Below are 24,877 nucleotides of genomic sequence, written 5' to 3'. Positions count from 1 at the left end.
GCGCGGCTGGAGGGCGAGCTGAAGGCGGGATGACGGTGGAAGGGCGAGGCGAAGACGGAGTCGATTATGGCGATACGGTGAGGACTTCAGGCTGATGAGAGCATGTCTAGAAGAGCGTAGCACATCGAAGATCGCCCATAGCGCGTGTCGAAGCAAGTGGCCGGGTTCGGGAGAGGCGGAAGAACAACTCGACCCGCGACTCGCTCGACCTCTCGCCGCTAAGCCCGCTTTCTCAGTCGAAATGAGCTCTGAACTGCCCTCAGCACCCTTCCCCATCCTCGCCTCGGTCGCCCAGCTGCGGGAATGGCGAGCCGGATGCTTCGAACGGGGCGAGAAAGTCGGGTTCGTTCCGACGATGGGGGCGCTGCATGACGGGCACCTGAGCCTCGGTGCGTACCACTTCGACTCCGGAGGACTTTCTTCGCTGGTCAGGAGCGGGCTCGAGCTATGCGGGATGCGCTGGAGTAGCCGGACTTGATTTCGACGGGATGCGGGACATCCTTGAAATGAGCTGGCGACGCTGAGGACGTGCCTTCCGCAAGTGCAGCAGACTGCGAAGACAGTGGCGGAGTGCGACAGCCGACAAACGCGAACGCACGGAACATCTCCTCGTCTCGAACGGCTTAAACTGACGATACTCTTCTCCACCGTAGTCAAAGCCTCGCTTGCCGAGTGCGAACAGACTATTGTCTCCATCTTCGTCAACCCCGCCCAGTTCGCCCCGCACGAAGACCTGGCAACCTACCCTCGCACCCTCGAAGCCGACATCGCCGCCCTCTCATCCGCCTCCGTCTCTTCCCATCCTTCACGCAAGGTCTCGGCCCTCTTCCTTCCTCCCGTCGAGGCGTTGTACCCGTCCGGTATCACCACCGATGTCAGCAAGCAGCGGGGAACGTTCCTCGAGGTCAAGGGTTTGCAAGAGGTTATGGAGGGCGCGAGCAGGCCTGGGTTCTTCCGTGGAGTCGCGACGGTCGTCATCAAGCTTTTCAACCTCGTGCAGGTACGCCGGTCTCGAGGGAGACATTGCAGAGCCCTGGGTAACGGACTCCCGAGCCATTCTTTGCCGCCCGCAGCCCACCCGCGCCTACTTCGGCCAGAAAGACATCCAGCAAGCCCTCCTCCTCCGTCGCATGCTCATCGACCTACACGTCCCCAACCCAACCTACAACAACCTCGTCATCCTCCCGACCTACCGCGATCCAGCCTCTCACCTCGCGCTCTCCTCGCGCAATGCGTACCTCTTGCCGGAAGAGCGACCATGGGCGACAGTGCTCGTTGATGCGCTGGATAAGAGTCAGGAAGAGTGGGACCGGCAGCGAGGTGAGGGGAGCGGCGAGGTCGACGTGCAAAAAGTCATCGCGGTAGCGGAGGATCACGTCCGGTCCGTCGAGCGACAAGCAGAAGCGGAAGGCAAGGGCGTCCAGATCAAGCTTCTCTACATCGCGATGAATGACCCGGACGAGTTGCACGACTTGCGGGACAAGGTCGAGAAGGGCAAGGGCGCGATTGTTTCGGGCGCCGTGATGCTGGGCAAGACAAGGCTGATAGACAACATTGTGTTTGAGTACGATTCGAACCCGCAATAGAACCTCAAGAGGCTCGTGAAGAGTCGATTTGCCGTCTCTGCATCGAGTCGAGCAGCTTCGATGGCGGAAGGGCGTCAACTGTCGACTCTGCGCACTCAATGTCTCGTCAGATCCGCGAGTGCAAACCAGAGGCGCGTCTGAGCGTACCGCTGGAGCCGGCATCGTCCTGTCTCTCTGCGCGCGCGTTCGGCGCAAATCTCCAAACATTCTTTCCCGCTCACTCGACCGCCATGGCCTCTCCCGCGCTCCCCTCAATTCCCACACGCTCCTTCAGCCCCTTCACCCAGCCATCATAGCCTTTCTTGCCGCGTCCACTTGATCCAGCGAGTCGAGAAAGATTCGAAGATTCGGCGAGGGCCTCGAGGCGGTAGCTCGGGGAGATCGTGAGGGGGAGCGCAGTGAGAAGGGCGTGCGTCGCTCTGCGTACAGAACTCCGTCAGCTCGATTGAAGGATGGGCGGCCGGAGAGGAAGTGAACCCACCCTGCTGGGAAACGGATCACGACCTCCCGCGCGTTCGCTTGGCTCCGCTGCTTCAAGCCCTCCGATACTTCCTCGATGCACACCACATCCACATCGCTCAAGCCGATCGGACCGCCCATCGTGCCGTAGCAGTCCTGGAGAGAACGCGAAACGAGCTGGAGGAGGGTTGGGACGTCAATGGGTGCTCCTGATGACTCGGCGGCGGTGTCGACGATTGGTGAGCTGTAGTACAAGTACTTTGACGGTCAGCCATCTGGCGCGTGAGCAACTGTTCGCGGAGAGGAGCCGGACACACACGAGGAAGCGAGCGTAGTGCCACCTCGCCGGCGTGTAGGAGGGTGTTCGAGCGATAGTCATGGTGTCCAAAAGGGCGTGCACAGCTGAACGGGTCTGAAGAACGAAGCGAGACGAACGAACGAGGTCAACCCTCGCTTGCTCGCGAGGGTTGTTGCGCTACCGTACGCTCACATCGCTCTGCTGGACTGCCAAATCCCGTGTATCTTCTGAAGACTGATGCACGACTGCTCGAACCAGCTAGACCGCACAGCTTGCCTCTCCCTGTCTCCCCACCTCCTCCCTGATGAACATGTCGTCCAAGAACATGCCACGTGCCGCTGCTTCCGTACCCACGCCAGTCGCGCATTCGCTGGCTCCAGGAGACCCCTCCGACACGTGCGCACATCCCATCGAAGCGCTCACGGTCGACGAATGGGCCTGATGTGGACGAAGTTGTGCGTACCTCCTCCCTCTCGAGTATCGCTGCAGGTGCAGACGGAGGAGACGGGGAAGAGGGAGGAGACGGAGGAACCGGAGGAGATGGAGGAGACGAGGGAGACGAGGGAGACGGGAGAAACGAGGAAGGCGGACGAAAGGGGCGAGGCGAGGGAAACGCCGGAGGCGAGGGCAGCAAGGGGGATGCTGATGCGTTGAACCTCGTACATGTGCGCCCAAGCCCTCCCTCGCATCGTGTCCTAGCTGACACATCTCGCAGTGCCCCTCAATCACCTTCGAGACCGCCTTGTTCAATATCATTTCTTGCTGCTGACTTTTGGTTCTTGTGCACAGGATGCAGCTCTACGCTGCCGTGGTCGACATGCACAAGAAGGGCATCGCGCACGGCGACTTGGCGCCGCGGAACGTCGTCGTGCAAGACGGGCGCGTCAAGCTCATCGACTTCGGCGAGGCGTATCCGCACGAGTGCAAGCGCGAGGGAGAGTATGGGGAGCTCGAGGCGTTAAGGGAGATGCTGGGGATGGGAGTATGAGGGTGGCAAAGTGTTTCGCAGAATGTATCGAGGGATCCTGTCTGACCGCGGCTTTGCTCCGTGTTCAAAGAGACGGCTAACAGAGGACCATTGAGTTTGGAGAAGGAAGCCTAGAGAATCTCAGGCGCAAGTTGTCCCACGCTGAGGAGGAGCGAGGATCCCCTCGCACAGGTTGGCCCGCTTCCTCACGACGCTCCACCTTCCTCCGCTCTCTCGACCAGTTCGATCACCCCGATACACGCACAAGAGCCGTATAACGCTGCCGGACGGCTCCCCAGAGTAGCCGACGGCTCTCCCTCTCCCCCTTCTCCTCCGTCGACTGATGAAGGACAAGCTGAAAGAGGAGCTGGCGGGAGTGCTTGCGGAGCTGCGGGTAGGGTCAACAGGTGCGTTGACTACCCTCGCTGTGCTTGCAAGGCTTCCTGACCACTCTACACCTCTGCAGACCTCGCTCCTTGCGGACCCGGCGTCTCCCACCTCCTCCCACGGTCCTTTGCCGCCCTCTCCGACCCGTTTCCCGCCTCTACGACCACCGCAGCATCCCTCGCAGCTACCCTTCTTCGCCTAGCCGATGAGAAGTTGAACTCGTACCCTTACAAGGACGTCCCGCTCTGCTGGCGACGGCTCTACACGGATGCTGTCCTCTTGGGAGCACTCGCACGGTTACAGCAAGTCGAGAAGGAAATCGAAGAGCGGAAGAAGGAGCTGAGCAAGACGGTCAGGGAATTGGACTTAGCGATTGTGATCGCGGGCGCGCCGGGCGAAGGGAGGGAGGACATGGTGCTCCGGCTGATCTCAGTCGTTCAGGCGGAGCTGGCCTCGCTCGTTCATTCGGTCGAGTCAGACAACGATGACCGACCATCGAAGCGACGGCGACTATCGTTCTCAGCCCGTCCTGCCTCTTCTCTCCCTCCACCCTACATCCACCGCCCTCTCGCCGAACTTCCCTCCCTGCCCTCCTTCCTCCTGCTGGACCCCATTCCTTCTCACCGTGTCCCCTTCATCGTCCGCAAAGCCGCCCTCGACTGGCCCGCCGTCGAGACATGGTCGTCGCTCGATTACCTCCGCCGAGTCGCTGGCGAAGGGAGGGTGGTACCAGTTGAGGTGGGAGGAGACTACACGAAGGAGGGTTGGGGACAGCGGATGCTGGAGTTTGAGGAGTTCTTGCGGTCGCTGGAGGAGGTTGAGTGGAACTCGCAAGAAGATGGCGAAGAACGGCCGTACCCAACTCCCGCCTCGACTGACGACGGCTCGCCGGAGGTCTCATCGACGTCGGAGGACCGCGGTACGCCCTCGTCCCGACAGATCCTCTACCTCGCACAACACTCGCTCTTCCGCCAATTCCCCTCTCTCCTGCGCGACGTCCCCATCCCCGATCTCGTCTACTCCTCGCCCTCGACAGACGGTACAGGCGAGTCGTACGAGCCGCCCGCGACGGAAGATGGCTACATTTTGAATGCGTGGTTTGGGCCGGGCGGGACGAAGAGTGCGGCGCATACCGATCCTTGGTGGAATTGCTACGGTGCGTCGACCTGACCTGTTATGGTCGGGCTGGAACACTATCCTGTGTCTGTAGCTGACTTCAACTACCCTCGTTCGGCTCAGTCCAGGTCGTCGGGTCCAAGTGGCTCTGGGTCGCTCCGCCATCCTGCTCGCCCTACATGTCCGCTTTTGGCACCGCTCCTCCCTCTACCGCATGCTCCGATACCACCAACTCCCTGCCCAGCGAAGTAGGCGGCTCCGCCCCAGCCGAGCAGTACATGACCAACACCTCTTCGCTCGACGTGACCGTTCCTCCGCCTCGGTCGTCCAACTCCCCTTGCGCCGACGAATATGACGCGAAGAAACCTTCGCCGTACCCTCTCGCTTTTGCTGAACACGTCGAACCGCACGCTCGACAGGCTGTCCTCGAAGCGGGAGACGTTCTTGTCATGCCACCCAGGTGCGTCGCTCGCTTGGCCTTTGGTCACTTTGCAGCAGTGTGCGAGACAGTACTGATTGACGTTCCTGAGTGTGGTACAGGTGGTGGCACGCCATGTACGGGCTCGAGAGGAGTTTCTCTGTCTCGATGTGGTTCTGAGCGGACTAGACGACGATGGCGGACGGCGCGGCCGTGGCGTACCTCTATACGTCGCTCCCAGAGGGTTTCCCGCTGCAACACACGCGTTGTATGCGTGTAGGCGCTGTTCTGGCTTGCTTGTCGACTTCGCGAGCGAGAAAGGACGATGTCAACGAGCTGCCTCACCGCTAGCCTTTTCCGCGCCTGTCTCTCCTTCATCGTGAGCAACAGAGAGCCCTGTCTAGCACACCAAAACGCGCTTTCCGCGACACTTCATCGTCGACCCTCTCATCCCGCCCGGAGAGCGATCGCTGCTTGTCCTCACACGCTCACACGCTCTCTCTCGCCCAGTCACGCTTAGCAGTCCACTCAACCCAAACACATCTCGCAAGCACCCCCTCTAAGTCGCTCGCCGCCCCATCCGCTCCCTCTCGCGCGCCACCGCCCCTCTCCTCGCGACCCTCTCATCCCTCACTCGCGCACTCGGGCTAGGATGGCGTCTTCTTCTGCTGCTCTCCAGCTTACGAGGCAATTGAATCGTGAGTCTTGCCTCTCCGCTTAAGGAGGGGAGGGTGATGAGCCGGTCGGTTCTTGGTCGAGGAGGAGGTCCGGGCGACGCGGGACTCGCGCTGCGCAACGCAAACGAGGACTGCTAGTCCTTCCACATCTCTTCTATGACTGAGCGCTAACGCCCCGCTCGCAACGCTCGCGCAGAACTCCGCAAGCATCCCGTCGAGGGTTTCTCGGCTGGATTGGTGGACGACGACAACGTCTTTGAATGGGAGATTACGATCTTTGGGTGCGTTGCCGTCTGCTGTTCTGGCTCGGCGAGTGTGCGGGTGTGAGATGGGAGAGACGGGCGAGAGCAGGAGGGAGGGCGGTATGAGGGTTCGACGGGCGGACGCTGGAGCTGCGTTGGGGCTGTCGAGCAAGAGTTGGAGCTCAGCTCGATGTCCTCGTACGAGCGACAGAAGACTCGCTCTTCCGATCGTGACCCAGACCTTTTCTGCTCCGAAACGCCCGCTGACCCTCCCCGTTTCGCACGCACGCCCGCACAGCCCTCCCGACACGCTCTACGAAGGCGGCTTCCTCCGAGCCGTCATGTCCTTCCCACCCGACTTCCCCCTCCGTCCGCCCAAGATGCGTTTCCTGACGGAGATGTGGCACCCGAACAGTACGTCCTCCTCCTCCTCCTCACTATCCTCTTGCTTTTGCATGAGTTGCTGATGAGGACTCTGGGGCGGGCGCAGTTTACAAGAATGGAGAGGTGTGCATCTCGATTTTGCATGAGCCGGGGGTCGACCAGTATGGCTACGAAGACGCGGGGGAGCGGTGGTTGCCTGTGCACACGGTCGAGTCGATCGTGAGTCCGCTACCACCCTTCGGCTTGCTGTCGCGCTTGAGGCGGTTGCTGATGGAGAGATGGGTTGCACTCGCAGCTCATCTCGGTCATCTCGCTCTTGTCGCAAGACACGCCTGATATCAACTCGCCTGCGAACGTCGATGCAGCGGTACGTCGAGTTCTTCGTCCTTCGTCTGGGCCTGCGACTCGAGCAGAACTCGAGCGCGGCTTGCCCTTGAAGAAAGAAAGAGGCTATGGAACTGAAGCCTCTCCGCCTTGTCCACCCGCAGAAAGAGGTCCGCGAAGACATCGCAGGGTACCGCAAGAAGGTCAGGCGGTTGGTGCGTCGTTCGGCAGAAGAGGGCTTCTGAGCCCGACGCCTCCTTCCCTCCTCCCGTCGCATCGTTCTCTTTCCTCCTTCTCACGCTTCTCTCTCGCACGGTTCTGCGTCGTCGACTCGTAGTGTCTCGTCACATCACTCGCATATGTACCCTGCTAAGCTTTTGCCTCGTTCCCCCCATCTCTTCATCCTCGCCTGTTCTGTTTTCCCCCCTTCTCCCCTCTCTCGCCTCCTCGCTTTCTGCCCAATCGCATGCGCCTTTGTCATTCGCTCGCACGATTGACGTCGCTGCATGCTTACTCATCCCGCGTGCTCGGCCAAGGCAAGTTGGTCGCGGGTGTTGCCTTCGTCGTCGCGCGAGACGGATGCGGACGGCGTTGGCGAAGGCAACTCCGCGCGAACAAAGGCGAGTCGACCAGCGTCGTGCTCTCTCTCTCTCTCTCTCTCGTCCTTACACACTGCATTGCACCCTGGCAACTCACTCGACCGCCTCTAGAGAAATGCCCGCTTCCTCGCTTGTCGCGCCGTCGCTTGCCGACAGCGTTCTTTCGACCCGCGCAACAACCTTGTCCCGCTTGAGCGACACGCGAGTCGTGGGCGTGTTAGCTGCTCTGCTTGCTACTCCTGCTGCCGCGACTGCCCGTGCGCTCGCTCGCCTCTGCCCCGCTCGTTCCATCTCGTCGCAAAATCGGGCATCCTCGACGACGACGCGGTGACCCCGGCTGGAGAAGCGCTCGACTGGACTGAACAGGTGCGCAAGCTCGACACCTATCGCAGCCAGGCGCAGCTAATCCAACGGTTGTCCTCATCTCGCAGAACCCACCTCTTCGTCTCCTCCCCACAACCCGCATTCACTCAGCACCATGCCTCCCCGCGCCTCAACAAGCGCCCCCAGCCTCGCATTCAACGTCGCACCCGAACAATCTCAGCTGCGCGCACAACCTTCGAACCCCGCTGCATCGCGAGGGAGGGTCGTCGCGAAGCCACGGTTTCAGAAGATGAGCGGGCAGAGTAAGCGCGATGGGAGCTTCGATGAGGACGAAGATGAGGGCGAGGAGGATGTCGAAGTTGATGCGGAGCAGGAGGAAGACGAGGATGACGGAGAGGGAGAAGACGATACGCTTCCTGCGCAGGGGAAGCGCAAGGGCAAAGCACCCGCTGCTCAGGCTCGCAAACCGCGCTTTCCGAATAAGCGCAACACGCAGAGTGTCGGGAGGAGGAAGATCAAGATTGATTACATCCAGGACAAGGCGAGGAGGCATGTCACGTTCACGAAGCGCAAGTCGGGGTTGATGAAGAAGGTGCGTGGGAGCTGTCCACTGTGTCCGACGCATTGCTTATTGCACAGGGTTGACTCCAGCAAACGCGTCCTGGCACAGGCCTACGAACTGTCGACGCTGACCGGCACCGACTGCTTCGTGCTCGTCGTCTCGGAATCCGGCGCCGTCTACACCTTCTCCACTACCGCTCTCAGCGGCATCACCGACCACCCACGCGGCAAAGAAGTGCTCGAAGCCGTCTTGCGCGGCGAGCTGCGCGGAGACGCCGCGGACGACGCGCCTGTCGCGTCTGGGTCTGGATCGAATGTCCAGCAGGCGTCGTACGAACCGCCTTCGACATCCGCTGCCCCAGCCGAGCAGAACGAGCATCCGCATGACCCTCTGCACGACATCATGCTGCCGCACTTTGAACTCGACCCGGCCCTGAGCGGACTCGACCTCCCCGTCCCGCCTATGATGGGCGACTCGTCCTCGCACTTCCCCTCCTCCTCTTCCGCTCTTCACCCTGGACTCTTCTCGGGCTTTGATCTCGGCGGGCACTCGTCCTCAATTTTCTTGCACCTCCCGCCTACCACGACCGCCTCGACTAGCTCCGCCCCTCTCCCCCTTCCACCACTCGACTTCGCCGCCCCGCTCACCTCGACATCCTCCTCCGCCTCCCTCTTCTCCGCCACGACCGCAACCGCCGCCCCTCCAACTGCCGCCGCCTCGCCCCCAACCAGCACCTCCTCCTCCCTGACGCCCTACGAACTCGCCCGCCTCTCGCACGCCGCCGCTTTCGCATCGTACCAAGCGACCGTCCCTTTTGACCGTGCTCCGTCGTACGTTCTTGGGAATGCGGGGTTGGGACAGTCCGTGAAGGAGGCGTTGAAGCCGCTTGAGAAGGGCGAGGAGCCGCCTGCTGCTGAAGAAGCTTTGAGGGCGCTTCGAGACGAAGGTTCGCCACACGAGGGGGCGGAGGGGAAGAAGGGCAGTGGATCGTTGAAGAGGAAACATGGCGCATCGGATTTCGGAGAAGAAGCTTGGGCGTTGGTGAAGAAAGTCAAGGAGCGGGCGTCGACGAGTGGAGGAGTTGGCTCGCTTGGCATCCAGAGTGGGTTCTTCGCGGCGCCTTCGCCCGCTGGTCAGGCTGGAGTGGGGTCGGGTAGCTCACCCGGGGAGTCGGTGAGCGGGTTGGAGGCGATCAGGTGGGCGGCGAGGTCGACGACTAACAGTCCTGCCGGGGCGTTCGGGGCGTCGAACTCGCCTGCAGCGGGTGGTGGAGCTGCAGGGACGCCGAGAGTGGGTTTGGCAGAGGACGAAGCGGCGGGTGAGGAGGTCAGTAGTGGAGAGGGCGTGCAGGAGAGGAAGGCGAGGTGGAAGTTGGCCGCTGCGGAGGTGTTGCAGGAAGCGAAGCGGGTGCGTCCGCTATTTCTCTCGCCATTCGTGCTTCTCGCTAACCGTTTCCCGCGGCAGACTCGCACCGTCTCAACCATCCTCCGCGCGTACTGCTACTCCCTCTACGCGACCTCCCCACTCCCTCCCCCATTTGACCCCTCCGCACCGCTCTACTCCCTCTCAGAAGCGATCGAAGGACTGCACTGGGCGTCTTTCGCGCGGATGTGCGAGAAGGCGCGTGTGGAGGACGTGGGTGAACTGGCTTTGGCGGCGGAGGAATGGTTGGGGAGGTGGTTGCGTGCGTGGCGCTTCTCTTCTCTCTTCCATCGGTTCACCCCGTATGAGCCATGACTGATTGCTAGACGGCCCGTCGTCCGCACAGCTCGGGAATTCTCCAACCGCGTCCCCGCCGCATTCCTCCGCTCCGCCCTCGCCGCCGCCCGAGCCATCTTCCTCCCCTTCACCGACTTCCTCGAAGCGCACGCCCTTGCACCCGACAGCGTCTGCATGCGGCTTGTCAGTCCCGTGCCTGCCACGGACGAGACGGGCGGATTCACGGAGGAGAGGCAAAGGGAGTTGTATGCTAGTGAAGGGGATGAGGGAGGGGGAGAGACGGAGGAGGGCAGGGAAGGAGCGGGAGGAGGAGCGGTGGAAGAGGCTGGAGCGTGAGGAAGTCGCTGATTCGCATACGCATGGAACGCTTGGTCTGCTTGACGGCAGCATTCCTCTCACTTTCAATGAGACCATGCTGGAGCGATCAAGAGGAGAGAGTGTGTATCGACGAGCGTAGAATTGCGAGATGCGAAGCTTCGCTCAATGCGAGATGCGCGCCAGACCAACCTACCTCTTCCCGCCGCCGAGCAAGCCAACCGCCAATCCCTTCCTGACCTTCCCCTTGACCTTCCTACACGTCAAGCTGATCCTCTTCTCCCTCTTCCAGCCCTTCTCCTCAACGTTCCCCCGCTCCTTCCTCACCTCCTCCTTCGCTTCCTCGCCCTCACACGCCGCCAGCCGACTATCCCAGTACTGTTCCCAATTCGCACAGCCCCTGAGCGACTCGGGTTCCGACACCTCAAGCGGCTGAATCCCATGCAACCACTCCTCATACAGCTTCCCACTGAGGAGTACCAGACTTCGCGCAGGAAGGAACACATCGACTTTCTCGACCTCTTTCGCGTCGGAGGCTTTTTGCGATGCGGAGGTGGTGGAGGGAGAGGGGGAGGAGAGCCAGGAGGGAGGAGAGCGGAGGGAGAGGATTGTGTGGGAGGAGAGGGAGAGGGTGGCTGTGAGGGGGTGGTAGGCGGGTCCGTCGGTATGAGGGAGGATGCCTTGCGAGGGGAGGTATCTGTGCAGAGATCGAGTAGGTCAGCGAAGGACGAGGAATGTAGCGAGAGACGAAGGAGAAGAGGAAGGCGAGCGAAACGTACTCGTTGACCAGGCACTGCAAGCGTATAGCAAAGTCTGGTGCGATCAGCCTCGAAGAATGCAGCAGCATCGAAAGGATTAGAACCCAGTCTGCCCGTACTTACATGGTTCGCCCCTCGCTCCTTGCCCTTCCCCTTCAAATCCGCCCCTTCCGCCTTCAGCTCGTCGAACACGCCCGTCTCCGCGATCCTGCCGAGCACGTCTGGCCACTGTCCGTCCATGAAGGCGGGGAAAGGTGCCGGGACGAGCGAGTGCGAGTTGGGGAGGACGGTTCCGCCTGTGAGGAAACGATAATCGGGTCAGGAAGGCGAGCGGATGGTCGAGGCGGAAAGGACCCGCCCCAGTACATCGACCTGCGTCGTATGAGGGTAAGAACGTCAGCGAAGCACACCAGGCGAGCGAGTCTTGCCTCGAAAGCAGGGAAAGCAGACGCACCTCCTCCCGTTCAGCTCCTTCCAGCCCCAGCTCTTCGCGCTCCGGTCCACCGTGGAGTGTCCAGCGTCGACAGCCTGGTCCTCGTCGTTGCCGCTCGCCGACGAGGTCCCACCATCTCCTCCTCGACTCGCTCCTTCTCCCTCCTCGCCTGCCGCTTGGTCCGCCGCTGCTAGTGCTGGTCCGCCGCCGACTGCATCGATCTTCTGCTTGACCCAACAGTCAGCCCGCGCGATGCTGTCAGCTCGCCGTGCTGTCCCTCAACTTTCGCCTCGAACTGATGAGGATGGGGTGGACGCACTTGGACGAGGTAGAGCTCCTCCTGCGGCGTGACAAAGTCGTAGACGATGCGGATGGCCGGATGGGGCGTCTCGACAGTCAGGACTTCGCGCGACATCCTTTCCCGGGCGAGTTGAGCGAGACTGCGGCTCTGGTCGTCGTCATGCGAAGAACGGGCGGAGGACGGCTAACTTTGGACGGGACCGAGCGGGTTGCTGCTGGCTTGTTCTCTTGCTTCTCACTCTGTGCGCACTTGCTCAACCACCCGTCGAACCAGGATGCCACCCGCTGCCTCTCCTCCTCCTGCCTCAGCGGAACCCCCTCTCGTTCCCGCACACTGGCGCCATATCGCTTCGTCCTCACCCTTCTCCCGACGAACCTCGTACACCGCACCAGCAGCCAATTTCCGCACCTATCACGACCCACGACACCCCGGCATCGTCTGGGAATGGAGTACTCGCGGTCACAGGAAGGGCATCCCGCCTCGACCGCTTCGTCTGCGCGAACAACCGAGCCGCGACGAGGAGAAGCATGCCGGGCTGGCAGGCGAGCCTGAGAAGGAGTGGAAGATCGAGGAGCGCAAGGCGAAGAATGTCTGGGCGTTCGTCAGGAGGACGAGGTGGTGGGGTTGGGACGTGCACGACATCTCGTGGTGGGTCGCCTGTGAGTCGCTCGACTTTCTTCGCCGCAGTGTCTGCTTCACTTGATGCGCTGAGCGACGCGTTGCTCGTTTGCAAAGTCGCATACTGACCCTAGTTTCCGTTGAGCAGTCCTCTTCACGCTCGGCTCCGTCTGGTGGTGCATCCAGGGCATCATGGTTTTCTGCTACGTGCGTACACCACATGTTATGTGCCAGTCTGCGAAAGGAGCTGACGACTCCGCCGCTCGACACAGTCCTCAAACACCTCGACCACCTTCACCAACACCGAATCTGCCATGTCCTTCCTCGGCGGGACGACCTTCCTCTTCGGCTCGTACCTTGGATGGGTCGAAAGCTTCAACCCGGCTTGCTCTGGGTCGGAAGACGACAGCGACTCGACTTCGATGGACAACGACGCGAAGCAGGCGGCGAGCGGGTCGGACGGGAAGGCTGAGCGGAACGCGGAGAATGCACCTGATGCTACTGCGAAGCCAAGGAGGAAGAGTTGGTCGACGATGGGGTGGGAGGCGAAAGGGGACCTCCAGTGCGTCGCGCCGACAAGCGCTGCCTCGCACATCTCGCCTTCGAACCTTCGAGTGGTTCGTACGAGTCCTACTAGCACTTACAACTCCCCTCCTTCGCAGATCGCTTACCGAACCTGATCAAGCTCGCCCAAACTCGACTCTCGGTCGCCGCCGTCGCCATTTCGGTTCGCATCTCGCTCCTTCAAAGGCCTCTTCGTTCCCTCCGCCCCCATCGCCCGGCTCAACAGCCTCCGACACAACTTTCACGCCCTCCTCTCCGTCCTCAACCTCGAACCGCCCGCCTTGGCGATGGTTCCTCTTCCGCCCTCCTCCTGCCTCTTCTCCCATCTTCCTCGGCTACGTCGCCAACACCGTCCAGCTCTTTGGGGCCACCGCCTTTGAAGTCAGCGTCATCTCCGGTCTGCCGGGTGTTTTGCCTGCGAGTGGCGCGAAGGGCGGGCCGGAACAGCAAGGTATGCCGGAGCGGGATTGGGTCGCAGCGTATTGGGCTAGTGAGTTTGCGTTCCTCTCCTGCGCTACAAGATGTAGCGTTGATTGACCAATCCCGAACGTTCGCAGTGCAAGTTCGTCGCCTTTCACTGTCTGCCTTTGCCTCGGTCGTTTCCCGTCCTACGCTTCTCCACTCACACCGCTTTTTTACTCCCGGACTCGTACAGGTCGTAGGCGCACCATGCTTCGTATTCGCAGGTCTAGTCTTCGCCCTAGAGACGCAGAAGCGGTGGTGGAAGATCAAACCCTTCAGTGTCGGATGGCATGTGTGAGTCGCGCACCGTTCCGTTCTTCCGTTCACTTGACTCGAGCTTACCGCTTTTCCGGGCGCAGAGGATTCTGGAATATCGTCGGAGGCTTCGGCTTCCTCTTCTGCGGTATCTTCGGGTGCGTCTCTCTCCCATCCTCTTCTCCTCCTTGCTCGCTTTCCTTTCTGGTCTACTCCTGTCATTCCTCCTGCTGACCTGCTCACATTGCCTCTCCTTGCCGTCCGATTCATCCCTCGCTCGCCTTTTACCACCCGCAGCATCTGGCGCCAAACCGACATCTCGAATCCCGAACACTTCCAGTACTGGGGGACGGCGTTCTCGACGTTCTGGGGCAGTTGGGCGTTCTTGCTAGGCTCGTGAGTGTGGCCTCTTCGTCCGAGACTCGGATTCGCGCGCGCCGAAGCTGCGAGGTGAGCTGACGCTCTCCGCTGCTTTGGCGTCGCGCGCAGGTACGTCCAGCTACTCGAAGGACTCAACAAGTGGTCGTAGAGCTATGCGTGTCAAGAATAGAAGCGTATGTATCGCTTAAGGGCGGGACTCGGGCTTGCTTGGGCTGGACAGGTCTCTCGAAGTGCGTATGCGTCGAGGCTTTCCTTCCATCCTCTGGGCCGCGTTAAGCGGTGGTGGACGCGATTCCGTGTCTCTTGGCGCTGTGAATGCGCTGTGCAGCTCGAGGCCGCTCGCTGAGGCCGTCTGCCGACTTGCGAAGGCCTCCTCCTCCTCCTTCTCTTCTCAACGGAGGATCGCAACTCGCCGATGGCGCTTCATCGCTCACCGCACACGCGAACGATAGTCTCACCGCATGCCGCGCAACCGGCTAGTCATCCGCTCACACGTCGACGCTTGAGCCTCGTTCGTCGGCTACATCCCCGTCTCCAGCAACGGTCGTCGTCGCTTGCGGCCTCGTGGAGCCAACAGGAGGTCTCTCCGAGCGTTGCGCAACTTCGGATTGCGAAGTTGGCGGGCCCCGTGCCGCTTGAAGAAGCGAGTTGCCTTCGCTTCCTGCGTTTCTCTTCCTTCTTTCTTTCTCGTCACTCATTCGCTGCTCTCCCACGCCTGCTGGTCCAGATACGTTCCTCTTTGTCTCAACCCAGGCCCCAGACTGACACCATTATCCGGCAAGTCCACCCTCGCTTCGCAACTCTCCTTTCAACCCCAAGATGAAGACGGTCACCTTCTCCCTCGCCCTAGCCGCTCTCTCGGTCCTCGTTGCCGCTGACAACGGCCATAGCGACACTCGTCGCTCCCGCCTTCCCGCCACAAAGCGCTGCACCGGCACCATTGCTTCGCTCGACGATGTTGCCGCGGCACAGCGATGCGCAACGATTAATATCGAGCCCTTCACCGTGCCGGCTGGCAAGACGTTCGAGCTTGATCTCGTCGATAACGCCGTCGTCAACGTTCGTGAGTCGCGGCAGTCGTTACTCTCGCTCCCCAATGCTGACTCTCGCTTCCTTCGCAGTCGGTGACATCAAGTTCGGCACGAAGCAGTGGGAGGGCCCGCTCGTCCAGGTCTCGGGCAAAAACGTTCAGTTCAACGGAAACGGACACAAGTGGGATGGGCAGGGCTCGTACTATTGGGACGGGAAGGGCGCGAACGGAGGCAAGACGAAGCCGAAGTGCGTCGACTCGATTCTTCTCCTCGCCGATCGCCGCAAGGTCTGACTTGTCGCTTGGCAAGGTTCTTCAAGGTCAAGTTCAGCGGCACGATGGATTCGGTCTACCTCCTCGTTTGTCCGGCGCTTCTTCCGTCGAAAGGCTTCTTCTCAAGCTCGTCTCCTCGCAGAACCAGCCAGTCCAAGGCTTCAGCGTCTCCAACCCCTCCAAGCTTGTCATGTCGAACATCGTCGTCGACGTGAAGGCGGGTGCAAGTCTCGGCCACAACACCGATGCCTTCGACATCTCGTCTGCAAAAGACCTCACGATTGATGGCGCAACGGTGACCAACCAAGACGTGCTTCTTCTGAGCTCGCTAGACAGCTGAGGATGTCGAGCTTACAGCTATCCTCGCAGGACTGCGTCGCCATCAACGACGGCACGGGCATCACGATCCAGAACTCGGTCTGCACCGGCGGGCACGGCATCTCTGTTGGCTCGATCAAGACGGGCAAGCATGTCAGCAACGTCGTCATCAAGTGCGTCTTTGCAGCTGCCCAACTCTGGGAATGCGAGCTGACCGTCTGTCCCGCAGGAACAACAAGATCATCGACAACGACAACGGTCTTCGCATCAAGACTTACGTCGGTGCGACCGCCGCCAGCGTCTCAAATGTACAGTACATCGGGAACACCGTTACGAACGCCAAGAAGTACGGCGTGGTCATCGAGGTGCTTCCGCTTTCCTCTTCGCCCTTGACCTGCTTCCGGCTGACCTATCTTCTTCCGAGCAGCAAGACTACACGAATGATGGCGCTACTGGCAAGGCAACTAACGGCGTCCCCATCAACGGCGTCTACTTCACCGGCTCGACAAACAACGTCTCGGTCGGATCGAAGGCGCAGCGAGTCTACGTCGTGCGTCCGGCCTCTCAGCTTTCATCCACCGCTTTGCTGACGAGCTCTAGACTCTGCGCAGCTCTGCGCATCCGGTTCGTGCTCGAACTTTGACTTTACGGCGCTCAAAACGTCGGGCGGATCTGCCGGCTCCATCAAGGGCGCAGCCGTCAAGGGCTACTCGCTCTAAGCAACCTCGACGCTCCATTCGCCACCTCTATCGTCCCCTCGTATGCTCTCCCTCGCCTGGCTGGTGTAGTCTTGTTAACGGATCGAGCAATCCTTATTCCGTATACCTCTCACTGGCGCTTCGTTTGCATCTTGCGACGCTCCGCTGAGGCAATATACTTCTAGGAGAGTAGCGAGCCGCTTCCTTAACGACAAGCGGCGGTACTTGGGGCAGGTCTGTTCGCAGACTTCGACGCTTCTTGACCTGCGTCGCTCCCCTTCCACTCGCCAAACTCGACTGCGTTGCTGCATGACGTCGCGCAGCATCAGTAGAACGCGCACGCTCCTGCTGGGCTCGTCAGAACGGCGGCCTGAGCCCTCCTGCCTCCTCCCATCGCTCCGCAACTCCCGGCTGCTCTCCTCTCTCCCTCGCCCGCTAGAGACCCTTGCTTGAGCTGCTTGGCACTCCTGTCGAGCTCTTTGCTCGGTGCTGCGCTCTGTCAGCGTCACCCGGCTTTGCTCGCGACCCCATTCCTCCTCTCCTGATGAGGGGGTAAGCGACTCGCAACGACTTGTCACGACCTTTGACGACCACTAACGACTCCTTCCACGATCTCTCACGACTCCCACGATACGCACATAGTGCTCGCCAGCCATGCCCGCCTTCCCTCCCTTCTCCTCCACCTCTTCGCCCTCTCCCGACCAAGAATCCCTCACCTCGCTCCCTCCTCGACTCGCCATTCGACACCGTTCTCTACCAGACTTTCAAAGCCACGAGCCCCCTCTTCCGCCTCTTCCAGCCGACCGACGATGGAGCGCCATGTCGGACGCCTCGTCCGACCTCGGCGGTCACTCCTTCGCCGAGCTGCTCAGCCGCGACACCCTCCAGAGCTTCATCGTGCCCTCCGTACACCAACCACAAGATGCTGAGTCGGCGAGACAAGACGATCGATTCGAGGAGGAGCAAATCCAGCTGGGCGAGAGGTTGTTGGCGATTCCGGGTGCAGACTTTGCTGTTGCAGGTGTGTCGACTCGAGCTTGTACGCGCATTGGTGACTAACAGCCGGCTCTTGCCCAGGTCCCGATGCGTACCTCCTCCTGCAAGAACTGCACCGCGCCCGCATCAGCCGCGCGCAGAAGGTCCGCCGCCGTACTGCCTACTTCGCCGGCTTCTTTTCCTCCTTGTTCTCGTCACCACGCTATGGTACCTTGGAGAGACGAGTCGCGCTCTGGCGATGGACGGCGCAAATGGCAGGGGCGTGTTGAGGTGGATTGAGTTGAGCGCTTGGCTAACGGTGCTCTGCGGCTGGCCGATGACGGTGTTCTTCCTCCGAGTGCGTACCACACCACTGGTCTCGCAGGCGCGGTGCTAATGCCCCACCTCACAGACGCGCCGTCCAACCCTCCTCACGCCCGTCACGCTCACGTCCGCCTTCCTATCCTCAATACTTCACCTGCTCCTCGCCTTCGCCAACCTGATTCTTTCCTTCGTCTGGCGAGGCGACCTCGGCCTGCGATGCTCGTGGGGTACGGACGTCGCGTGGACCGCCGGGCGGAAAGGGGTTTTCTGCGCTGACGGAAGCTGGAAAGGCTGGACTTTCGCGGCGACGATCCGCCTGCTCCTCACAATCTTGGTCGTCGTGAGTCTGCGTCTGCACCTCTGTGCACCCTGGCGCAATGACGCTGATACTTTACTGTGCAGGTCGCCTGGTTCCTCCTCCTTCGTTCGTACGCCCGCGCCCTGCACACTCCGTCGATCATCTCTCCCTCCCAGATACCCTCAGCCGAACTACAAGCTCTCCTCGATACCCACACCGCGACGATCGTTCCGCTCTCCTCCCCGTTCGACCCTTCTCACGGCGGACCTCTCGCTCGACTTGACAGCAACCACCTCCCCGAGATGCCCGACCGCGCGACACACTACATCTACGCCTCCGACTCGGCATGGAGCTACGATCCCGAGCATCATCGACAGGCGTCGGCGGGAGCGTCGTCAGGTAGTCGGGCGAGTCGAGCGGTCGGAGGAACGCTCGAGACTGCTGCAGTGTGGCTGAGAGCGCAGGTCTGGCGCGGGGTCGGTTGGCTCATGGGTGCGGGGAGGAGCGGAGCGGACTTGCAGCGAGACGAGGAGGAAGAAGGAAGGGAGGAGGAGGAGAAGGACGATGGAGATAGTCAGGGTCGCCCTGGCGTCAGTCATGCGCACGAACGGCTTCCTCACGGCGCTCTTCACGCTCCTACCCATCCGACCTCTCCGCCTACAGTCCTCGACAATCAGCCTCGGCGCCCTCTGCCCGCCGCACCAGCAGATCATGACTACGCTTCCCTCTTCCGCGATGTCTCTCGCCCACCATCCGCTCGCAACGATCATACCTCGAATCGCGACTCGACTTCGTCTGCCTCGCCCCTATTGGGCCGCTCTATCCCAGCCGACGAAGACTACGAAGTTCTCGACGATTCACCTCCTCCTCCTCCACCGAAGGACGGCTTCATACTCGAACGCTCGCAGGGACCGATCGTCTACGTGCGCATGTCCGACGGCAGGCTCGTGCGGCGACTCTCGACTATCGCCAGCGAGAGCGAGGGAACGGCGAGGCGCAGCAGGAGCAATTTGACAAGTAGCTAGACCAACTAATTACAGATCGTTTGAGCTTCAACACGAAACCCGAGAGATACGAAAGTCACGACGAGATATAGAGCCCTTTCCGCCTCGCTCCGCAGACTCAGACCATCGCCACCTCGTCCCGACTCTCCGTCCCCTTGACCTTCTCGCTGTCGGCGTCCTTCTCGCTTTCGCCTCCGACGGCGATGGTGTGGTCAATGACGTAGTGCTTGAACTTGAGGGCCGGAACGCGATTGGCGAACATGATGTCGAGGTCTTCGAGCGAGCGACCTTCCGTCTCCGGGAGGAAGAAGATGAGCCAAAGGAGGGTGATGAAGCAGCTGGGCATCCAGATCCAGGCGACGCGGACGCCGAGCTCGGTGAGGTCTGCGATGAGAGGGAAGGTGAGCGTGCGAAGAAGGAGAACAAGCGAGCGCAACGCACACTTGGGCGTTGTGAAGGTCGTGAGCCAGGCAAAGACGAAGCCTACGCCCATGGCGAAGCCGAAGGTGAGGGAGCGCAATCGCTGACTGGGGATCTCGGCCTGCAAAGTCGAAAGTCAGCCCAAGTCCGCCTTCACGAGAGGAGATCACGCACGCCGACAGCCCAGGCGAGTGGACCGCAAGACATGTTGTATGCAAACTGATAGAGGCAGACGAAAGCCACGAGTGCGGCACCCGCGGGCGCGTCCTTCGGGCTGTGGATGAGCTTGCCCTCGTTCGTCGCGCCGACGATCGTAAAGCACATGCACATGAGCGAAAAGCCGGCGATGAGGATTGTCTTGCGGCCGAAGTAGCGTGCGAGGACGGGGGCGGAGAGGGCGCCGATGAAGCCGCAGACTTGGAGGATGACTGTTACCCAGCACAAGAGGGGACAGTCAGCGACTCGACCTGGCATTCTCAAATTTTCTCGACAGGAGACGTCATGTGGTGAGGGAGGCGGAGGCGAAGCGAAAGGGTGCGAAACATGCACGATGAGAGCGAAGGGAGAGGCGGAAGGTTGGGAAGGTCAGGCGCGAGGTCGACTTACTGGTATTGCGGAAAGCGCTGCGCGGACATGGGTGAGATTCAGTGGCGCATTGATGCTACAAGCTCATGTGGGACGTACTCGGATCCGGGTGCGGCGATCTGGAAGAAGACGGTTCCGTAACCCTGTTGTTGAAGTCCAAGTCAGCGTACCGCTTCCAGCGCCGCGGGAGACGGAAAGAAACGAACAACGAGGAAGTTGATACCGCTAGCTGCATGCAATGTCGCTGCGCCGCATGCGCTACGATGATGGGCGTCAGCGAGGACCGTAGCGGAGCCGAGGACGAAGGAACCAGTCGGGAAACGGCTTGAGCACTCACAGGAGGGTGCGTCGAAGATCGGTGCCCCTATGCAGCGAAAGGAGTCAGTAACGGTGCAGAAGGAGCCAAAGAAGAGCGCAGGAAGAGGGCTGAGAAGGAAAGCGAAGGTAGAGCGGGACATACCTGAAGATGTCGAGGAACGTCGCACCGGCTTGCACCTCGCGCTCAACTCGGATTGCTTCGACGATGATGTCGAGCTCAGCCTGCAGCTCGGCTTCGCTGAAATTTGAACCGCGAATCTTGCGGAGGCTCTTGAGCGCCTCATCGTGTCGGTCGTGAGTTGCGAGCCAGCGCGGCGACTCCGGCATATAAATGACGCTGTAGAGCAGGAACCAGACTGGGACGGCGAACAGGACGACAAGCTGGAGCTGGTACGAGTGCTTCGAGAGGTTCTTGGCGAAGGCTGTGAAGCGCGACATCGTCAGCGAAGCGGACGGCTTGACGTTGTCACCTCAAGCTCACCCTTCGAGATGCCGGCACCTGTGATGCCACCGAGGCCCTGGAAGATCTGGAACGAGGAGACGTAGGAGCCGCGAAGATGGCCTGGCGCGGTCTCGGAGATCCAGAGGACGACGAGATTGACTGCGAGCGAGAAGGACGACATCGTCAGCAAGCAAGTCTCGAAAGAGCGACGAGGATGAGGGAAACCTCGAACGTACCGAGTGCTCCGTTTGAGACACCGAGGAGAAGACGGGCGACATAGACGGGCCCCTTGCTAGTCACGAAGGTCTGGATGAGTAGGGCGACGCAGCCGATGACCGATGCGACGAAGAAGCCGGCGCGGCGTCCAAAGTAGCGGGAGAAGGGACCGATGAGGAGGGAAGCGACAATGAGGCCGACTTGGAGGAGCGACGTGATGAGCTGCTGGAAAGTCGTCTCGATAACGTATTTGCCGCCCTTGCCGGGCACACCGAAGACGCGTAGGAAGCCCTGCATGGCCTGGAATCCGTTGACTATCGTCGTATCGAGGTTGTACCTGCGAAGCAGGATGAGCGGGACCGGTAAACGGTGTCAGCAATCGTCACGGGACGAGCAGCGACTGTACACGAAGCGAGAGCACGAGACGAGGCGACGAGGAGGTCCAACCGGCCGAGAGAAAAAGTGGCAAACGAGAGAGGACGCACTGGAAGGTGCCGAAAGCGACGGCGAGCGCAAAGACGAAGGAGCGGATGTTGTGTCTGAAGCTGGTCTGAGGTAGACCTGCGGCGACGACGTTGCCGCCTGCGTACCCGACCATGTTGGACGAGGAGAGGGAGGTGCGTGCGTCGAAGCGAGGGAGAGGGCGAGGGCGAGTTCAGACGACGCTGCTGGGGTGCGGGAGGGCTTGGCGCGATGCAGACAGAGTCGCTGGGAGTGAATGAAGTGAAGAAGGGAACAAGGGCGACGTTGTGGGGGCGATAGAAGCTTCGGTGCGGGGTGGACGAGGAGGCCCGCTTTGATCGCTCGTGAGTCTCGTTCGGAAGCTGTTCTGCCGTACAAGAGCGCTCACATGCCCAGCATTCGAGCGGGAGATGCTCAAGCGGCAAGGAGGCGACGCCCCACCTCGTGAATTGCCTGCCTAAAGAGCGCCCGCAAGGTCCGCGAGCGTGCTAAGTCCCTCCGAACCACCGAGAGGAGGTCAGGCGCTCAGCCAAGCAGTGCGCGAGGGTCAACAGATTCGCCACCGTGCCTCAGCGGGCTCAGGAGGCCCGGAGACATCGGCCGGAGCAAGTCGAGCGAGGGGAAGGAGGGAGAGGAAGCGACGCCGACCTCTCTCTCCAACCTCCACCTCGCTCCCCGTACTTACCGATCACTATGTCCACCGAATTTACTGAGCGCTACAAGGGCTTCACCGTCAAGCCCATCCTCCCTGGATTCGGCGCAGAAGTTGCGGGCGTCCCGTTCGACCAAGTCCCGCTTCCTCAGGAGACTATCGACGCGGTTCGTGCGCTTTCCTCCTCCTTCCTGCGCCTCGCTGACCTCGCCACGACGCAGCTCGTCGAGCTCTCGAACAAGTACGCGGTCCTCATCTTCCGCGACACCGGTCTCGACGACGCTCGCCATGTGAAGTTCTCACAGCAACTCGGCGAGCTCGAAGTCTGCCCCAAGGTGGGCCTCTTCCTCCCCTGGGGCTTCTCTCGCGCTGACAACGTCGTTGCAGTTCGGCGGACCCGACCAGCCAGACCGCTTCTCCTCTCGGTGCGTCCTCGTCGCTTCTTCCGTCCGACCTTCTCAAGCTGATGCCCTGCTTCATTCGCGTCCACAGCTACCTCTTCGACGCCGGCAACATGAATCTCGACGGGACAATCGTCAAGGAGGGCACGCGCCGCTGGCAGTACAACAAGGGTGGGTCCGCCGTCCTCGCCGACCTTCCTCCTCCCGCCTCTTTCGCTCGCTCCTCTCCCACAACTTCCCCTATTCACCCGCTTGTATCCTCGACACTAACCCTAGACCCTCCACAGGCAACGCCCTCCCTCACACCGACTCCTCGTTCAACCAACACCGCTCGAAATACTCCCTCCTCCTCGCACACCTCGTTCCCTCCGTCGGCGGCAACACCGACTTCTTCAACGTCCGCCAGGCGTACGCCGATTTGCCCGAAGAGAAGAAGGAGATGTTGAGGGAGTTGGTGATTGAACATGAGTGCGTTCGCCCGTTTCCTGCGTGAAAGGAGGAGAAGGTGCTGATGAGTTGGGCACGCAGCTTGTGGCACTCGAGGAAGATTGCGGCGCCGGAAGAGTTCCAGACTGTCACCGCACACGAGATGGCCGCCAAGCAACCCGCGTACCACAAGTTTGTTCTCCCCCCTTCCTCCTCCTCTCCCGACTTTCTCTGACCGCTTGCGAGGGCAGGTTCGTCCAAACCGCCCCGAACGGCAACGAGACCCTCTTCATCGCCGCGCACGCCAAGCGCGTAGTCGGACCTCAAGTGTGGGACCTCGACAAGTCGCAAAAGCTCATTTGGGAGCTCATTGACCATTGCACGAAGCCTGAGGTGCGCTCTCCCCCTTTCCTTCTCTTGAGTGAAAGTGCTGATGACTGTGCGAGGTGCAGTACATGTTCTCTGCAAAGTGGAACGGACCAGGCGATATGGTCTGGTGGGACAACCGTACCGTTCGTCCTCCTCCTCCTTCCCCTCTCCGACTCGCTCGCTGAGGCTCGGAAACAACAGTCGATGCACCGCGCCACTCCCTTCTCAGACCAAATGGAGAAGCGCGATATGCGCCGCACGACGGTGTTCGACGATGGGCCTTATGCGCAGGGAGCGATGCCGCCGATGCTGGACATGCCGGCTGCTTGAACAGTCTCTGAGTCGTCGTCGTGTATATCTATCGTGTCTTGTGTGGCCTTTCGTTGTCGCTCGTTCGTTTGGTTCGTAGTTCGTTTGGTCGAAGCAATGCGCAGTTTTCCTTCGTCTCCATCCTCGTCTCTCTGTCCTCGTCCTGCCATCCATCAGATCGTCACAACGAACCCAGCGAGGCAAGCGAGGCAAGCGACAAAGCAGCGCAAGCAAAGCGCAATCTCCTCAACTCCGCCAACCCGTGCCTAGTCTCGGAGAACGAGTTGCACAAGGGGGTGGATTAACGACTCTAAAGCGCAGAGTCGGGAGGACGGGAGAGGGAGAGCACAGCGAGAGAGGGTATCGAATGAGGATGGGATGGAGTGCAAAGCGAGATAGGCAGGACGACGAGGAGGAGGGAGTCCGAGAGAAAAGGTGGGAGAGCACCAGGGGAATACCGGAAAGACAACAATGAGAGAGAGAGAGAAGACGCAGGTACAACCCACAACACACGCACGAAGACCGAAACCCGAGATCCAACCAAACCCGCTGCGCGCCGCCTCACCCCTCGAAGCGCATAGTCTGCCGCGGTGCCCGCGCGCGGAGAGTCGCCGTCAGCGCCGAGATGGTGATTGACCCGCTGATAGTCGTCGCGCTCGCAGCTGGGATGGGGAGGTTTCCGCTGGTGGCGAGAGTCGTGCCGCTAGCGGGTGAAGGGACGCTCGTCAAGGCCGAGGGAAGGGTAGTCGTTTCAGTGGCGGTTGCGCCGACTGTTGAAGTCCACCCGAGCGAGGCAGTTGTCGAGTCGTCGGTTTGAGGGTGGAGAGACGTGTAGGACGAGTAGAGGGACGAAGGGACGACGGTGCCGGTTGTCATCGTCCGCGTGCGCGTCGACGTGCGACTTCCCGACCGCGAGCCGGACCCAGAGACGGTACTGTTGCCGGACGACCTCGAGGTGGACGCCGTCGTGTTCGAGTGCTTGAGGGACAGGCCGACTCCGAGGCCGATCGCGAGCGCGCACGCGACGATGAACCCGACGAGCGCGACGAGGGGCAGTGGTCGTAGGAACCAGGGTTTCCGTTCGCGCGCGCCGCTCTGCGCCGTCGTGCCCGAGTACCCACCGTTCGAGTCCAACCCAAACTCCTTGCCGGGGGAACCGTACCCTCCTCCTCCTCCGGGTACAAGCGCGCCGTGCGATCCACTCCCAA

General features: G+C 61.1%; 12 protein-coding genes across 12 annotated transcripts in view; 8 read left to right on the top strand and 4 right to left on the bottom strand.

The window, feature by feature from the left end:
• Window positions 1-241: 241 nt before the first annotated feature.
• RHTO_03426 (pantoate-beta-alanine ligase) lies at window positions 242-1,586 on the top strand (the record flags this gene model as incomplete). Its single annotated transcript, XM_016417097.1, has 3 exons — window positions 242-389; window positions 654-1,000; window positions 1,074-1,586. 3 exons carry the CDS (start codon window positions 242-244, stop codon window positions 1,584-1,586), a joined length of 1,008 nt encoding a protein of 335 aa, XP_016271626.1.
• Window positions 1,587-1,803: 217 nt separating this feature from the next.
• On the bottom strand, window positions 1,804-2,424 carry RHTO_03425 (uncharacterized protein; the record flags this gene model as incomplete). The annotated part of the gene is made up of 3 exons (XM_016417096.1): window positions 1,804-2,005; window positions 2,068-2,289; window positions 2,363-2,424. 3 exons carry the CDS (start codon window positions 2,422-2,424, stop codon window positions 1,804-1,806), a joined length of 486 nt encoding a protein of 161 aa, XP_016271625.1.
• A 1,229-nt stretch (window positions 2,425-3,653) lies between these two features.
• Window positions 3,654-5,411, top strand: RHTO_03424 (jumonji domain containing protein; the record flags this gene model as incomplete). Its single annotated transcript, XM_016417095.1, has 4 exons — window positions 3,654-3,717; window positions 3,777-4,853; window positions 4,937-5,273; window positions 5,354-5,411. 4 exons carry the CDS (start codon window positions 3,654-3,656, stop codon window positions 5,409-5,411), a joined length of 1,536 nt encoding a protein of 511 aa, XP_016271624.1.
• A 472-nt stretch (window positions 5,412-5,883) lies between these two features.
• Window positions 5,884-7,103, top strand: RHTO_03423 (ubiquitin-conjugating enzyme, E2; the record flags this gene model as incomplete). Its single annotated transcript, XM_016417094.1, has 6 exons — window positions 5,884-5,929; window positions 6,105-6,189; window positions 6,449-6,564; window positions 6,641-6,753; window positions 6,830-6,901; window positions 7,023-7,103. 6 exons carry the CDS (start codon window positions 5,884-5,886, stop codon window positions 7,101-7,103), a joined length of 513 nt encoding a protein of 170 aa, XP_016271623.1.
• Window positions 7,104-7,935: 832 nt separating this feature from the next.
• Window positions 7,936-10,398, top strand: RHTO_03422 (MADS-box transcription factor; the record flags this gene model as incomplete). The annotated part of the gene is made up of 4 exons (XM_016417093.1): window positions 7,936-8,373; window positions 8,452-9,750; window positions 9,808-10,027; window positions 10,112-10,398. The coding sequence occupies 4 exons, from the start codon at window positions 7,936-7,938 to the stop codon at window positions 10,396-10,398; spliced, it is 2,244 nt and encodes a 747-aa protein (XP_016271622.1).
• Window positions 10,399-10,569: 171 nt separating this feature from the next.
• Window positions 10,570-11,983, bottom strand: RHTO_03421 (oxoglutarate/iron-dependent oxygenase; the record flags this gene model as incomplete). The annotated part of the gene is made up of 6 exons (XM_016417092.1): window positions 10,570-11,074; window positions 11,157-11,170; window positions 11,259-11,431; window positions 11,494-11,507; window positions 11,590-11,792; window positions 11,888-11,983. 6 exons carry the CDS (start codon window positions 11,981-11,983, stop codon window positions 10,570-10,572), a joined length of 1,005 nt encoding a protein of 334 aa, XP_016271621.1.
• Window positions 11,984-12,143: 160 nt separating this feature from the next.
• Window positions 12,144-14,297, top strand: RHTO_03420 (uncharacterized protein; the record flags this gene model as incomplete). The annotated part of the gene is made up of 8 exons (XM_016417091.1): window positions 12,144-12,528; window positions 12,636-12,694; window positions 12,760-13,049; window positions 13,150-13,541; window positions 13,738-13,807; window positions 13,873-13,926; window positions 14,066-14,164; window positions 14,258-14,297. 8 exons carry the CDS (start codon window positions 12,144-12,146, stop codon window positions 14,295-14,297), a joined length of 1,389 nt encoding a protein of 462 aa, XP_016271620.1.
• A 671-nt stretch (window positions 14,298-14,968) lies between these two features.
• RHTO_03419 (endo-polygalacturonase, glycoside hydrolase family 28 protein) lies at window positions 14,969-16,489 on the top strand (the record flags this gene model as incomplete). The annotated part of the gene is made up of 8 exons (XM_016417090.1): window positions 14,969-15,212; window positions 15,271-15,427; window positions 15,490-15,538; window positions 15,595-15,762; window positions 15,822-15,943; window positions 16,000-16,135; window positions 16,198-16,320; window positions 16,382-16,489. The coding sequence occupies 8 exons, from the start codon at window positions 14,969-14,971 to the stop codon at window positions 16,487-16,489; spliced, it is 1,107 nt and encodes a 368-aa protein (XP_016271619.1).
• A 633-nt stretch (window positions 16,490-17,122) lies between these two features.
• Window positions 17,123-19,090, top strand: RHTO_03418 (uncharacterized protein; the record flags this gene model as incomplete). The annotated part of the gene is made up of 4 exons (XM_016417089.1): window positions 17,123-17,489; window positions 17,546-17,607; window positions 17,856-18,107; window positions 18,170-19,090. The coding sequence occupies 4 exons, from the start codon at window positions 17,123-17,125 to the stop codon at window positions 19,088-19,090; spliced, it is 1,602 nt and encodes a 533-aa protein (XP_016271618.1).
• Window positions 19,091-19,187: 97 nt separating this feature from the next.
• RHTO_03417 (major facilitator superfamily protein) lies at window positions 19,188-21,648 on the bottom strand (the record flags this gene model as incomplete). Its single annotated transcript, XM_016417088.1, has 11 exons — window positions 19,188-19,453; window positions 19,511-19,610; window positions 19,664-19,917; window positions 20,096-20,112; window positions 20,174-20,217; window positions 20,281-20,332; window positions 20,412-20,438; window positions 20,535-20,814; window positions 20,874-20,993; window positions 21,071-21,387; window positions 21,536-21,648. The coding sequence occupies 11 exons, from the start codon at window positions 21,646-21,648 to the stop codon at window positions 19,188-19,190; spliced, it is 1,590 nt and encodes a 529-aa protein (XP_016271617.1).
• Window positions 21,649-22,205: 557 nt separating this feature from the next.
• Window positions 22,206-23,690, top strand: RHTO_03416 (alpha-ketoglutarate dependent 2,4-dichlorophenoxyacetate dioxygenase; the record flags this gene model as incomplete). Its single annotated transcript, XM_016417087.1, has 9 exons — window positions 22,206-22,331; window positions 22,386-22,499; window positions 22,552-22,589; window positions 22,657-22,736; window positions 22,853-23,033; window positions 23,094-23,183; window positions 23,243-23,384; window positions 23,444-23,503; window positions 23,562-23,690. 9 exons carry the CDS (start codon window positions 22,206-22,208, stop codon window positions 23,688-23,690), a joined length of 960 nt encoding a protein of 319 aa, XP_016271616.1.
• Window positions 23,691-24,230: 540 nt separating this feature from the next.
• Window positions 24,231-24,877, bottom strand: part of RHTO_03415 (uncharacterized protein) — a gene marked incomplete at both ends in the record, with an annotated part of 1,052 nt that continues 405 nt past the window's right edge. Inside the window, one exon of the mRNA XM_016417086.1 lies at window positions 24,231-24,875. Within this exon, the coding sequence (XP_016271615.1) occupies window positions 24,231-24,875 (645 nt within the window). The remainder of the gene's footprint in view (window positions 24,876-24,877) is intronic.

Source organism: Rhodotorula toruloides (genome assembly GCF_000320785.1).
Source record: "Rhodotorula toruloides NP11 unplaced genomic scaffold Scaffold20, whole genome shotgun sequence".
Classification (NCBI taxonomy): Eukaryota; Fungi; Basidiomycota; class Microbotryomycetes; order Sporidiobolales; family Sporidiobolaceae; genus Rhodotorula; species Rhodotorula toruloides.
Note: the sequence above shows the minus strand (reverse complement) of the source record. Positions and strands in the feature narration are given on the sequence as shown.